The 16,078-nt window shown below is 34.6% G+C and overlaps 1 protein-coding gene across 3 annotated transcripts in view; it reads left to right on the top strand.

The window, feature by feature from the left end:
- UGGT2 (UDP-glucose glycoprotein glucosyltransferase 2) overlaps positions 1-16,078 on the top strand; it is an 84,191-nt gene that overhangs the window by 43,712 nt on the left and 24,401 nt on the right. For all 3 annotated transcript variants that reach the window (XM_058855356.1, XM_058855337.1, XM_058855346.1), the window contains 8 exons: positions 1,813-1,944; positions 3,840-3,967; positions 5,086-5,181; positions 6,319-6,421; positions 11,161-11,240; positions 12,601-12,787; positions 13,638-13,796; positions 14,917-15,002. In XM_058855356.1, the coding sequence (XP_058711339.1) occupies positions 1,813-1,944; positions 3,840-3,967; positions 5,086-5,181; positions 6,319-6,421; positions 11,161-11,240; positions 12,601-12,787; positions 13,638-13,796; positions 14,917-15,002 (971 nt within the window). The remainder of the gene's footprint in view (positions 1-1,812; positions 1,945-3,839; positions 3,968-5,085; positions 5,182-6,318; positions 6,422-11,160; positions 11,241-12,600; positions 12,788-13,637; positions 13,797-14,916; positions 15,003-16,078) is intronic.

Genomic DNA, 16,078 nt, shown 5'->3' on the forward strand with positions numbered 1-16,078 from the left:
AAAAATTCAGAATATGGGTACCAGATAACTGAGACCAAAATAGTTTAATATTAATTGTTGATTTTTTTAGTAGCTCTCACATTTAGTTAAAATCGCAATATTAATGTTTTTCAAAAATTTAGACTTCAGAGAAAGCTAAGACTACATTAGAGTGCAGCTGAGTTACGGGATAACAGCTTCTAACTACTGTTTTTCTCTCAGAAGGAGTTGTAAATTTTAGTCTTTTTTAATAGGAAGAGTTGGAAGACTAAGAGAACTCTCTGGAACCATATTAGAAAATTAATATTTTTGAGTCATGCTCTTGTTTAATTGTTTAATAAGTTTTGAAAGACATAAAGGTCTCAAATGAAGTTGTGTATGCTAAGTATGTTACTAATTAATGTAATTTTATTAATTCTATCTGAATGAATCTTTTTGCTTGATTTGTATATTACTAATGAAGAGATACACATCAGAATAATTTTGACAGATGAGGCACAGTTCCAGTGTAAGTTTTGGCATGTTTTTCCCCACTTCAGAAATGGATTTATGTGTCTTTCTGGATGGTGTTGACTTCCTGAAAACACATTCAAATTGTATCCAATGACCTTATTAGAATGACTGTCAGTTTTTTAGAGTATTACAACTTTTTTAATATCTTTTTCCTAGAAGTGGGGATACAGTTGAGTTGTTAACAGAGTGTTACTTTTCATGCAGCTGTGTTGTACTGGATTGTTGGGGAGGATGAAACAGGGAAACCTTATGACTGTGATTGTTTGGCAGAAGATTCTGAAAATATGAAGCCTAGAATCGAAGTAGAAATGAAAGCCTGTTTTGAGTCATAAGATGCTGAATACTAGTTACTATATGACCAAAGAACAATAGCCTAGCCAGCTAAAGGAGAATCCCTGGTTGATGAAACAATGTCCTTCTGCTGCTGGAAAGTCCAAAGGTCAAGAAGCAAGGAAAGAACTTGTAAAGCTTTTAGTGTTTAAAATGCAAAACTGTATGTTAATATGGGGATACTCATAGGCTGTATGTAAATTTTTAGTGGGTGTGTCTCATGGTGATTGGTTACTGGGAATTAGAATATTCACTATAGGAAAGCATATAATGTATTGTAACAAGAACTTCGCTCTCTTAGCCTTTCCCTAGCCCTCTCTTGGTGCCTACCCCGCTCTTGTTTTCCCTACCCTTACTCTCTTAGTTTACCCCGCTCTCTCAGCTCTTCCCTGCTCCTACCCCTCTCTTAGTCCCTCCCTGCTCTCCCCCTCTCTTACTCTTACCCTCTTGGTTTTTCCCCCTCTTACCCCTCTCTTGTCCGCCCCCTCTCTCCTAAACCTCCCTGATTCCCCGATCTCTCTCATGCTCTCTTGATCCCTCCATCTCCAACCTCTCATCTCCTGCTCTCCCCGCACTCTCTCCCCTCCCCCGACCACATGGACGCTGAGGCTGGTGGTGCACACGGGTCTCTCACTCTCTTTACCCTTATAATAAATTGCTTATACCTGAACAGTTTGACCCTGGAGAAGTCTCTCACCGCGAGGGTTTTGAACAGCAATACTGGATCATGGGAAGATTGCTTAACCTCAGGCTCAGCTTTGCTCTCATGGTTATTCACCGTTGCCGCAGGGTACAAACTGCACTCTAGGTGGCTGTGAGACCATGGCTCACCACCAGCAGTTATGTGCTTAAATTGAAGCTGAGGTGCCTGTTTTATTTTGATTTCTGGTTACTACATAATTTGAAGAAAATCACTGATTTCCTCACAAAATTTACAAAATTTATTTTTGCTGAGTCATTCCAGCGTCTCATGCTTTACATTTGCTTTAGGGAATGGATGGTGATGCTTTTGAGAAGAAGTACAACACTTTAGGACTGGATTTAATTAAAACTCACCAGATGTTCTGCCAGGAGGTTCTGAAGCTACTTCCTGGGCAAATGGCTGTTATTAGCAATGGCAGGGTAAGAAAGAAATTAAGTCTCTCAATCCTTTTTAGGATTTTTTTACTTCTGGAACTTCAATTTCAAACTAAAGAAAATGCACCATATTGATTTCCCATTTATTCAGACAGTTGTTAGAGAATGGTATGAATGTTTGCCTTGCCTTTTAATTTTGTTTTACTCCTAATTTGTTCATTAGCTCCATTTTATTGAAGGCACTATGTGTGTATGTCATTCCCACAGCAATTTTAATCTGACAAACTTCTCAAAATCTGTTAGTATCTGATTTATTATTTGTGGTGTTTAAGAATAACCTTTGATCCTGAAGTTATCTTTATTTTACCATGTAAATAAATATATATAACTTACATTAGAGCTTGAAATACTAACCTAGTCAAAACACCACATTTTTATAAATACTGGTTTATGGTCTTAATTCTTAATATGCAGATAAAAGTATAATAACTTTGTTGTTTCAGTTTCTTGTATGTATATGCTGAAACCAATAGCCTTAATTACAGGTTGTCAATAGATTATCTGTGATCAAAAACTATAATGTTGCATTCAATATTTAGTGCTTGTTAAATGACAGTCAATGCCTTACATTATAAACACAATTTACAAACTACTTTTTAATCCTTCTATTTTTGATTTGCTCCTCCGCCATTCAAAAGAAATAGAAAGAAAACTATGTTGGCATCTCATTACTGGAAACTCTTTAAATTGTGAGTTTAGGTACTCTTATGCCTCCTGAAAGCTTTTGAGATGCAACTGAAATACTGCTCAGAAACACACAGAAAAGCATTTTTGTTGCTGTAGCCTTAAAGAATTGTTGGGTTTTGTGTGTCAGCTCCATCATAACTAAATTAGTGAATTTATTTTATAAATTATTATTATTATTCTCCTTGCCTAATGGAGATCATGTCAGATGATGTCATATTTTAAGTTTTGGGGAAGTAAGCTTCATTAAAATATTTGGATAAATTTAATAATGTGTATTTGTATCTCTGAAAGTGGGTTTTCACTCTAAAGGATTACTTTTAAAAAGACATGGGATATCCTTCATTTCTGTCCTTGCTATTTCATCACAGAAGTTTTGCTTTTATGAGGAAATTAATTTTTTCAAACTATGACTTCTAAATTACCATAGTATTTCATAATTACACTGTGGTTTCATCTATCTTATGCATCATTAAAAAAAAAAATCAAATGTGGAATTAGTTTATATAACCTCTCCTTTATAGGAAGCAGTTGAACTTTGGGAAAGAGGCCTTCAGCACCAAACTTACGACATTCTACATCCTGGGAGCCCTGTAGGCTATTGAAATTGTCTTGGGTCAATTTGGCCTGATAGACTGAATAGGAAATCCAAACAACATCCTCAAAGCTATTTTCTGGGATGCCAAGACATTTCCTTTTCCTTCAGACACCAAAAAATGTAGTAATCCTATATCCTCTCATATTATGCGTTTTGTATCCTTTCCTATTCTTTTTATCCATTCTGCTTAATTTGACAAGTTTTAGAACAAGATTGTGCTCATAGAAGTAAACTACTAAAGAGTGTAGTAGACAAGTAGTAATTTGAGTTTAAAATATTTTACTTAAGAGGGGTTTTCCTTAGAGTTATTTCTAAATATTGCATTAACAGAAGGATGTATTATGAAAAATAGCATGGATATTTCCATTGCAGTTATTCTTCATGACTGATAATTAACTGTAATCATCTAACTGTAAAAGCCTAATGCTGCATAGTTACTATAAAGTTTAATTAGTTTTATAAACAATAGTATTGATGTATATGGGGATTGGGGTTTCATATTCACTATTGTGAACTCATCAAAATATTAATATATTTTTACTTACAAATAACATTATTGGGATATTCTACACTTAACTTTTTTTTTCCTCTGTCTAAGGTACTGGGTCCTTTAGATGAAAATGAATTCTATGCAGAAGACTTTAATTTGTTGGAAAAGATAACATACAGTACCTCAGCAGAGAAGATTAAAGCTATTGTCAAGGAGATGGGAAACAGTAGTAAAAGGTAAAATTCTCTTGCCTCATAACATGTGTGCAGCTCTGCTGAATTACTCCAAATACTTGCCCTAATTTCACTGTCCTTATAACCAAGAATACAGCTAACAGTAAGTGATTCCTACTAGGTTTTGTTTACATTAGAGTAATTGTAAAGATTAATAATAAGCTTGATAAAATACAGTGCATCTAAGCCAAATCTGAGTATTAATATTTGAAGTCGTTGTCTTTGGGAATTGTTAGTAAGGGAGCCTGTAGAGGCATAGGCAGATGTTGTGCACTGACACCATGGTAGACAACATTCATGCATCTGTTCACTGAAGAAAATGATGAGTTCAGGCCATCTTCTAGTCTAAGGATACAGCTTGTGTACAAAGAAGAAAGCAAAATTATATTCTTGCAGTGTCAGCTTTCTGAGTATCATTCCTATTATCTAGGACTGGCACAACTGAAAGAATCATTACCACAAAAACAACAAGAGCTAGAACTCAAGGAGATAAGTAGTGAGAGTCAAAATGTATTTAGACAAATATTGTGACTTACCAACACTGAAATGGAACTAAGATTTTCAAAGAAAACTTCAATAGAAAATTTCAATAGAAAAAATTGAAATATGTGGCCAAACTTAAAACCTGGTAATTTATGTCTGTTCCTTGATGTTGTCATAAATGGGAAAAATTCTTTAAAAAATCACTTTTCTGGATTTTGAATCAAATCTCTTTGGCAAATTTGTGACGAATGAAAACTTGTTGTTAATTCATATTTTATTTGTCTTATGGAGCAAGCCCCACATTTTCATCAAATTGCACAGATTTGTACACCCATCAATTGAGAAAAAGATCTGCTGAATGATAGAGGCTGAATGATAACTCTGCGGATTCCGCATCTCTTAAAATTAAGATGTGTACATTTGACAAAGCTTCTCTAAGGCTGCCGTGGTTCTTGGGCGTTGTCAAGCTAAAGGTTTAACTCCAGGCTACAAGTCTCAAGATGTTAATCATCTTAGAGTCCAGGTCTGGGATGTGGGCTTCCTAAATATGCCTTATGCAAAGAGACTGGCATTAAAACGTTCATGTTTTACTCCTTTTCTAATGAAAACCAAACAATATGTGCCTTTTTTTTATACAGCGGCAGTGATTTGATTATGAAAATAGATGCCCTGCTGTCATCCTTGCCTAAAATGGAGATGAGACAAGATGTTGAATTACTCAAAGAACAGCACAGGTCAGTTTTTTGTTTTTGTCATGATAATGCTCTTTGAGTAATTTTTTATTAACATTTTAGTGTACTGATGAATACATAGAGCTTTTGGAGAGTTGAGTAAGCATTCTAATTTTAAAACTGTTGTATGAACAGCCTGCTCATCTGTCATAGCATAATGCATCTTTACCTTTTTCTTAATAAATTCATTAGTAATACCTATTGGATTTCCCAAGCTTGCCCTTTGCTGAAAAAAGGGCAGATGGGTACATGTTTTAAATAGACATATGATAGTACAAAAACTGTGATCAAATTACAAATTTTTATAAAAATTTTTGTCATGCTGTTTCAAAATCTCTACTTTTTTTTGCTGGTAAAGGTGCTCCAGTGTGTGTGCTGATGGGCTGTCCCTGTTGGTGAAGGCAGGGGTGAAATCAGTGATAGCCTTTTCTAAGAGGCTGACACCTTTTTCAAAGTTACACTAGTAACAGTTAGTACTGTGCTGCTACCATATGCTTTGTGGAAAACAAATTCTGATAGTCCCTTTTCTGTATTTACAGCATATGACTATTTTTTTCTCCTTCTTTTTTAAAATGAAGCTTACTGACATTTCCTTCCTGCAAATCCAGAGTACTTTAATTAGGATTTCCTTGACCTAGGCTAATCAATTCTATCAAACTGAATTATTTTCTGGAATGCATAGATCTAGTCCAGCCTCAAGTTTTACACTTCTCAGATGCCGTTTTTCTCCTTTTTCTTTTTTTAAAAATTCTGTCACTACCACTACATGTCTGATCTAATGATTCCACATCTCTAAGAAGAGAACTGTGGACAAGTGACAAAAAGGCTTGTTTTTAAGTCTTACTGTGTTTTATTTCATTTATTTTTTTATTTTTTTTTTATTATACAGAACGTATCTAATCAATAGTCAGTATAGAAATATGTAGATTAGTGCTGTATTTTTTACTCCTGTTCACATTTAGCTTTTCTAATTGTATCACAGTAAGCCATCATGATTATTGCTTGAAATGAAGGAAATATTTTCTTGAGCAGTAAAATCTTAAGTGCCTCTGATATTACAAATTCATGTCTAAAGTTTGTTATTTCAACCAATTCAGTTCAGAGTTTTCATGTCACTTGTTTTTAATACTTTTTTAACAGTGTAGTAAAAGTCAAGCCCCAAGAGAATGACCCATTCTATGATGTTATTGCTATTGTGGATCCATTGACAAGAGAAGCACAGAAGATGACCCATTTATTGATTGTAAGATGGTGGTCATTTCTTTTCATTGGTATATTTGTAGTTAAGTTGTTAATAAGCTTAAGTTCTAATTTCCACATACAGTGTAGTAAAGGATAAACAAAATTTGGTTATTTTTTCTTTTGCTTTAAAATATATGTTTAAAATATGTGTTTAGTTATTTCAGTGTATAAAAGAAGTTGAGGATGACTTAGTTCATCATTATGAATATTTAATTTGAAAGTAAAATTCAGATGCCCCATGCCCCAGTCCTCTTAAAGTAAGTCTGTAAGTGCTGTCTACAGTCCATAAAAAGAAAGGAGGAGATTGTGTACATAATTTTTGCATCTCAAAATCTCAGGAGGTATGTCCTTCTTTCCATTAAACCAGATCACCTTAGTTTTCCAAGGCACCTAAATGAGGTGGTCTAAATCAGACCTGTAATATCATCATAAGAAGATTGGACTATAAACCTTTCAGTTCTTGGAGGGATATTTCTCAGCTGATTAATACTACCAAGTATATCCAGATAGGCTTCCATTGTGTGTAACTATTGATCTTCTAAAAAGAAACTGTCCTAAAAACACAGTTGCTAAAATTATTTTCTTCTTTCACCTACTGCGGAATATCACTGTGTCTTACCACATAAAATGTCTTCCCATAAAAATGTAAATTTTTTCTTCACTTTATGGTCTGTTACAATTCTGAAGCTTCCAATTCGATTTTTGCTGCACCCTATTTAATCTTTTTTTTTTTTTCCTGAAGTAATTATGCAAGTTTCATAAGTTCTTAAATTGCTTTTTCCCCTCACATTTTCATACCCTTTTATATCAAATGTTGAAGCATCCACTCACTCTTCACATAGTGGAGAAAAGTAAAACATTTTTTAAAATTAATTAAAAATTTTGCTATTTCAACATTATAGAATACTACCTTTACTCTAGAACCAGATCTTTCATTTCACCCTTCTCAGTTAAAATCAAAGCTTGATATTACCAAATGAAAATATTTTCATGTTGAAATGGACTGGAAACTCTTCATTTAGCCAGAAGTTCCTATTATGGGTATAAATTGCATCAAGGATCTTGCAGCTCAGAACAGAAGCCTCCATTCCTCTGAGCTCAGCAGGCTCTCTCATGCATACCTGGGCAAATGACTCCCATGGTGTCCCAAGCTGTTTAGTTATTGCAGATCCTGCTTGAGTCATAGGAGCCCTAGTTTTATTCAAGAAGCCAACCCTTAGGAGAGAATAATGAAATGCTGTTGAAAGCAAACAAACCAGGAATATTTTAATGTAGATTAAACTTTTTAATAATATATTTTTATAAATTAAAAGTAGCCTGAAAAAAATTTTATATATGTATAATTATTACTATTTTTACCAGGAAAACCACAATCTCCTACTTAGAAACAAAACAGACATAGAAATATAGCAAGCCCCAAACTCAAAGTTCGTAAATGAATGCCTTTCTGATTAGCTTACTATATATAGGTGATTTAAACACTTCACTGGAATATATTTATATTTAAAAGCTCTTTTTTCCAGTTACATAATTGGATTAGAGATGAGTATATTAAATTAGTAACTATTCATGGTCCAAAATTTCTGGAGTAATTACCATGGCAGAACACCTGATTCTTGCCCCATCCTGCATTGAATATGTCCATATAATGACTGGGTTTTTTCACCCTGGTGAAACTATTATATTACTTTCTGTCACCTAATAATAATTTCAAATAAATCCTCTGATATTTTTAATTAAAAATACAAACAGGAAGTTACTCGTATTAAAGGGATTGAAATTGAGAGAGGTGTAAATAGCTATAGGTAGGCTGTAACCTAAACTCTACTGCTTAGTCTGAGAGACTGGCAGTTTAAGGATAGAGGAAGGTATGAATGAGAGCTCAGTCAAAGCTGCTGTCTATTTTTAAAGTGTGTACTGGATTGTATCATAAGAACTGCTCTAATCCTCTCCAGAGTGAGGCAGGTAGCACCTTCCGTATAGTCTGTGTTTTCCTTTTTTCAAAATGTTTTGTTACAGATTTCAGCATAAAGTATTTCCAGACAAGGCAGAGTCACTGCCTACTGTAAATATTTAAATGCTTGCCATAACTTTACCATGGTTGGGCCACTTAAGTTCTTAGCAGAATATATGGAAGAGCTAAGTAGTCCTGAAGTTATGAAGGTGATCTCTAAGGTGATGTAAGAAAAGTAGAAATTCATTCTGCTAAAATGGAGGACAGAAGTGAAGGGTTGTGGATTTTTTGCCTCATGGTTCACCAAAAACAGGAGGAAAAATTTTTCTATGTACTCTTAGGATCATCCACCTTTCTTTTTCTTGTTCCAGTAAGTATCCAGTAATTCAAAAATGTAGAGAAAAAAATGAAACCTTTTATTTTTTTCCTCTCCATTGTCTTTTGCCTTTTTTCCTGTGTTCATTCTGTCCTCAGAGAGGTCTTATTATTCCATCCCTAAAGTAAAAGGAATCCCTGAAGGAGCCCTTTTTGATAATCTAGTCTGATTTCCTATATAACGCAGGACTCCCTTTTCACAATTATTATTTGAAGTAGAAATAATTTTTTAATCAATTCCTAATTTTAAATATTACTAAGCAGTTGAGTACAGATTAGAGCTCCTACTGAGCTTTTCCAGTGGCTAATTAACCTTGCTATTAAACTCAGACTCAGAATTACAGATTTTTGTTTAGATCCATGCTGTAAGCATTGATGTTCTCATCATTTTGCCAATTCTGTTGAAGATTCTGTTATAAGTTTGTTTTCAGTGTAGGTGCTTGGTATTATCCTGAAGATCACAAACAATTCCAAGTGGTTGGTTGAATAATCATGGTTTACTGAGTTAATGTTCTTCAGATGAGTTGTGGTAGCTCAAGTGTCTTGCAAATGACTTTTTATTGTGCACATGCACAATAAAACTAGCTCTTGAATAATTTTCAGGCCTCCTGAAATATTTCAGCCATGTTTTACAGTGCTCCCTGAACAAAATGTTCATGCTCCTTGAATTTTCTTATTTAAAGTAAACAGACTGAACTCTTCAAGTATCCTGTAAAAGAATCTTCCTAGTTTTGTCACCATTTTCATGTATTGACTCAAATTCCCTCGTTTCTGGTGTCCTCAGAAGCCCTAAATAATAGAACCAAGTTGAGTATTTCAGAAGTTGTATTGTTGAAAAACACAGAGATAATGAATTACTGTCTTATTTGTCATTTCCTATTTAAAGTCCTTTGAAATGTTAATTAAGAATGGCTTTTTTTTGGCTACTGTACTAAATTTCATGGTCAGCTGATGAATTGGGATGATGCATCAGCCTTCTGCAAGGTAATTTCGTTCTACATACAAAAGCCTATCAATGCAGATTGCTGAAGAATCGTTCTTGCTAATGAGATGAGGGTTTTGTTTTGTTTAAAGGTTAAGTCCATACAGGCTTTTATAATACTTATTATTCTGAATGGTAGATAGACATTTGAGTCACTTTGATCTCTATTTTGATTTTGGTGATCTTAAACTCATATCATGTAATGCTTTCCCTTCTAATGCTTCCAGCGCTCTTGGATGCTCATATCCTGATTCTTAACTTTTTCACACAAATATGCTATTCCCTAGTCTTTCTTTTTTATTCAGTAGTTTTTCAGTGATGGTGTTCAGGTGACACAAAAGATGAGAATAAGAAACTAGGAATAGAACTGGTCCCTAGGGCTAAGTAACATTAGAGCATTGTAGTAAAGAATGTTTGTAAGTTGTGGGTTGAACTCAGGAAAGAAAAATTACAGTCATAATAAAAGAGAGACTTAATGATGACTATTGTCTTTCTTTGTTCCAAATTTATTTGCTCTTGCAGTAATTTTAGATATTAGGCTTACTAGTATTGGTGTTGTAACTTAGCTTTTATATCTTATTGGCCTTTCTAATATCCATAAAAATAGGCACAGCTGCTTTATGCTTTCAGATAAACACTTTGTGTCAGAAACCACAGAAATGAAGGTAACTTGATAAAGGTTTTATGAGTGCTTGAAAGAAATTAGTAACTTTGCTAGCTTTAAGCAAAACAGATTGCTCACAAAAATAAGAAAAAAATTCTGTCCTAATATTATGGTTCCTATATAACAGCATCCAGAACATTACTGTTTTAGAAATGAATAGGTGAAGAACCTGAGATAAAAAAAAATAGAAATATGTTAACTTACCAATATATTTGAAGTTAATGGAATGGTTTAGTACACTGTTAATCTATTGTTGACATTTAAAGTTATTAAGTAATTGAGTATTAAAATAGTTCTCTGAGCTTTACTATATTCAGCAATTTTCCATATACAACTATTTTAATAAGAGTGAAAGTAATTGTTTTAAGATTGATTGTTGCATAAAAGGCATGTGTTGTACTTGGAGACCTTCAGGTGTTTTAAAATCACAATGTAACAAGGGTGATAATATCACTTACTCAAGCATTGGAAAATGGGGATAGCTGCTCTTGAAAAAACTGCATGAGTAGAAGACATTAATATTTTGACTATCAGTAATATCATGTGCTAAATCATGCAGTTTTAGGAAAGGTCATATCTTTATTTAGATTATCTGACAATAGCCTTTAATATACTAATATATTTACGTCTTTAAAAAGTTTTAGATTTCTGCTGAAATTTGAAAAATGGCAGGATGTCATAAATGTAACTTTGGCTCATTTTCAAAGTTTGGTGATTACCAAGAACCATTTTTTACAGGTTTTTTTGTTTTTTTCTTTTCTTTAGGTGCTCAGGGACATTATTAATATGAAACTCAGGTTATTTTTGAACTGCAGATCTAAGCTGTCCGAAGTGCCACTGAACAGGTTGGTAGTTCATAGCTTTTCATGCTCATTTTGGAAAAACAGCCTTAATGGTATATATTTTCTTAAAAAATAAACATTGCTTTGTGTTTCTGAATTCTTTTTGTAGACTCATTTTTCATTGAATGTTACCTAAGTAGTTTGCACTTGTTTAGAGAAAAGTTCTTGTTCTAAGGTGTCAAGTATGGTATCACAGGTATCTCGTCCATCAAATGCACCTCTCATTAACAGGCCTTACATAAATCAATGGAGAGTCTTTTATGCCTGTGAAAACTTGCAAAGGGTGATTGTCTGTCTGAGTTGTTCCCTTCTTTACAGCCGACTGTTTGTGTAATGAATTTTACAGATTCAATACTCGTAAGAATTAAATTCATCTGAATAAATGTACAGTCTGCATTTGTTATATTGAGATGTTCTATTTCATTGAGACTAAGGTAGCCTGAATGTATCTACTCTAAATTGAAATTTCTTTTATCTGTGTAAAAATCAGTGTTCACTAATACAGTTACAGACATTTACACTTAAATTGCTTCCCTCCAAGAGGATTTTTTTCCCTCTAAGAGAAATGTTTAAGCGCAGTCATCTCCTTGGCAGGTATTTTACCTATAATCCTAGCAACTATATTACTGATTACCTATGAGAGAGGGTGGTGGTAGTGCCTCTCCTTTAGCCAGTGGGTTGGAGAATAAATAATTTGCCACCAAACAGGAGTCCTTAGTTTTTATGCCTTTTGAGAGGAATTATTCACATCTCTTATCCCACAAGCAGGTCTTAATTATCAATCTTCTGAGTGTCTTCTTGTGTGAACATCGTTATGATTGCTTTTGAAGCTGGGCACTTTGCAGGTCTTGCTGCCTGGTTTCTTTCCTTGTGCTTTGGAGAACTTTTACATGTGAAATAATTGGAGTAAAAGCTGGAGAGGAACAGAGAAACTACCTTTCCTCTGCTCTGTCTTTGCTGCTGCTAGTGGCAGGTGCTGTTCCCGAAGACCTTTTGTCCGATAGAGATTAGTCCTGCTTAGTTCAGTGATACAGATTCTGAGAATTCAAGGCTGCTAGCAGTCAAGCTGTCTAGATGCACCTCTTGGTATTCATTTACGTAGCCTTTAGAATGTTTATGGAAAATAAGCATGTCCACAGCAAAACTACCAAAAGTGAATAGGTCTGTGTTCATCTACCAGCCCATTTGAGATTCTGTAGGTATTGCCTGATGATATTCCAAAAGAATAGGGAGCTACTTTGCCTCCAAATTTCATCATACTTGGTAAATATTCACTGTATTTGAAAATACTTTAGAAGAGCTTCATGTTTGCACTTTGTATTTCACTAAAAGTTGTGGTTTTGCCACACTTCTTTTTCAACAGCTTCTATCGTTTTGTTCTGGAACCAGAATTAACTTACGGAATCAACAAGGTTCCTTCTGAACCTGTAGCAAAATTCCTAGAATTGCCAGAATCACCTCTTTTGACCCTAAACATGATCACTCCTGAAAGCTGGTTGGTTGAAGCAGTAAACAGTTCCTGTGACCTTGATAACATTCATTTGCAGGAAGTAAGTAGTAGTTCGCAAACATGGTGAGACTTGTGTTGGCCCTTCTACTTCAAGAGAGAAGTGGAAATGTTGCAAGATTTGTCTTGTGTCTCTTCTCCAGAAATATTTTCTTTGGTAATTGATTATTAAGTCAACATTTTACCATTTCTATTATCATCACCTTGTCTTCATTTTCTCTCTTAAAAAAAACAAAAAATACAAGTCTTAAAGCAGTGGAATAGGAAAAAATCAGAATACAAAATACAAGTTAAAGCAATTTACCTGCTATGTTGAGCTTTGTGTTTGGAAAAAGACTATATTTAACATAAATTTAAGAATTGAAGGATTCTTTGTATTTCCTAGTTCTTGTAACCTAGGTAAATCTTCATATAAACTGGAATATATGACTGTTTATTCATGTAGTTCAAAATGTATTTCACCCTCTATTAGTTCACAATTCTGCCAATTATCATTTAATTCTATTTTAATCCCCCATCTTCAAAGTCATTAAATTTGTTTGCGTCAATAAGCTTAAGCAAAATATTGAAGGTGTTTTGTTGACTAAAGCTGTGTATTTGGAAAATGTATTGTGAAAGTAAAGTTAGGATTTACCTTACCAAGGCAGAGGTGCCTTAGCTTCCTCAACAGTCAGTGGAGAGAAGGTCCCTCCAGAGAGTGATCCTTCCTCATTGCCTTGGATACCTGTTTTATAATTTGGTGAAGTTCCCCCTGGATAGAATCTTCTTGTGGTTGTTTTGACTGTGGGAGTTACCTTGAGGTAAATCCCGCACAACATGTTTGTGACTGTAATGTTTTGTTTTTCCCACATAGTTAAGTGACATAATTTATTGATTAAGCATCCCTTCCGTAGATACAAGGGGCTGTTATAGCAGAATATGAACTGGAACATATATTACTTGAAGGACATTGCTTTGATGTGAAAACTGGACAACCTCCTCGAGGGTTACAGTTCACTCTGGGCACAAAGAAGAATCCTGTCATGGTTGATACTATTGTGATGGCCAACCTTGTAAGTACTTAGTAGAGGAATAGTCATTACAATTGCACACTTCTTGTGAGAATTCTTCATGAGCATCTTTTGCTTTAAATCCATTTCCCTCTGTTGCAAGCTTAGTAATGCTAAAAGTAACAGACACATCGTGGAGCTGAGCTCATCTCCAATTTGCTGAGCTTTCTCCCCTGCTCCTCTCCTGTGATACAGTATAGGTTTGAATACGGCCTAATTTTATACTCTTGCCTGTAGTGCCTAAACTGGCAGCCTAATTGCCTCTAGTAGGTGGTAGGAGGCAGTTATAGTCAGGTTGAGATCCCTGATAAATGTAAAGTATGATTCACATTCTGATTAAAATAACCCTTTTTGTTACACAATGATTCAGGCAAAAGAATGCTCCCATTTTAGATGCTTTAGGTAAGTGCTTAGAGCCTTGATGGGACATACCCAAACCTGAGAATTCCTCTTATCATGCAAAGTAATTATTTTTCATGTTTGCAGTCTGTAGAGCAGAAGACCATGTGACTTCTGAAGTAAAAGATTTATTTTCTATTGGCTAAGGGAATTTTATGAGGAAGGATTTTGATGAATAAAACCTTTTACCTATCTGTTCTCTAGTTTCTCTAAATACTGTATCATAGGGAATGAAATGCTTAATAAATTATGAATCTTTGATTTTTGCACAAGTATTGAATATGGTCTCAACAGTAGATTATGTTTGGCATGATGAAACTTCCAACAATTCTTCACATTTCAAAGCTTGCTCTGTATGACTTCAACATAGTGATAGCTGTTTACAGTGTTCCTAAAATGGGAAGGAATTGTGATGACTTGGAAAGTTGCTCCAGACAAAAATTTTGAGTTTCAAAGAAGCTTTTCAATTTAGGGTCAGTTCAATAATTTGTTTCTTTGCTGCTCTTTTACTTGCTGTCCTTGGTGGAGTTTTTGTATGCAACTAAAATTCAGCTAGAAACAAATGGAGCACTGAAAGACATTAAAATGGACCTACAGGAAAGGTGATAGTTGGTTGCATCACCAACACACTTCCTTCAGGGCTAGTATAAATGTTGAATAATTGATTTTTTTATATGAAAATGGTTAAGTCTGAAATGCAACCAGAACTGTCTTTTTTACTTAGGGCTATTTTCAGCTGAAAGCAAATCCAGGTGCTTGGACACTGAGATTGCGTAAAGGAAGATCTGAGGAGATTTATCAGATCTTTTCGTAAGTATGAATCCATCATTTGGAAACAGAAATCTGAAAGTGCAACATATTTTGAAAGATCTGACAATACTGAAGGAAAATGAGCAAAGATAGCATTAAAAAAGTATAAGATGCAAATGATGATTTAAAATTTGTAAGGGATACCTTATTTCCTGTATTGATTGTTGCTTGATGGCTTCATGTGTTTTGAAGGCATTTCAGTATGTTAATGCATAATAAACCCAAGCTAGCCAAAATGCTAGCAGTGTCTCTTACTATACAGCTACCAAGCACTTGCCCTATCGGTTCCATGGATGGTTAGCATTATCACACAATGGCTTGCACCAAATTCTGTAGAAATGTCACTCATAGTTCTGTTGATTAATATTTTGGCATTCCCAACACAGTTAACATGTAATTTCAAGAATATATCCAATGGAGCACTGCTCTCCAGAACTATCTTGATCAACTGGAGGAAGTAGCACGAATTCCCCTCTCATTTTTTTTTTCAGCCTTGAGGATGCCTCTGAATGCAGTATATTTATAGGTGGCATCTTTTTTTAACAGGAGCATTGTAGTCATTTCTGTTCTAGACTTTTTTCTTCCATTAATTCTGAGTTGTCTAAGTCATCTAAGGATCACTGTGATTACAGCTCCACCTTGGGATATCAAAGCATCCTTCATTTCAAGACCCTGGCTACATGTTGACTCCACCACATTTCCCTCTCTTGGGAGAAACCTCTGTCCATAGAAAGCTGTATTCCTGTAACTGGCATTTAGGTGGCATCTCTAAGGCTTCTAGATTTGTAATTTCCATGGTTGATTTTCATGTAAAGGAATATATATGCTCACCATCATTCCAACTGTTCCTTAGAATAATCACCTTTCCCCCATGTTTTATGTAAAAGCATAAACCTGTAGCACATGAGAGCTTTCTCTTGAAGCTTTAGATCTAATCCCTTCTAGAGGAGCAGTACAGTTTATTTAATTTCAGCTTCAATTCTTCCTTTTTTTCCCCTTTTTCCTGTTATGTCTCTTCCCCCTCTAGGTAATTGAAATAGGCCTGAAATAGGTCTGTTTCTTATAAAACAATTATT

This window comes from Poecile atricapillus, chromosome 1 (genome assembly GCF_030490865.1).
Source record: "Poecile atricapillus isolate bPoeAtr1 chromosome 1, bPoeAtr1.hap1, whole genome shotgun sequence".
Taxonomy (NCBI): Eukaryota; Metazoa; Chordata; class Aves; order Passeriformes; family Paridae; genus Poecile; species Poecile atricapillus.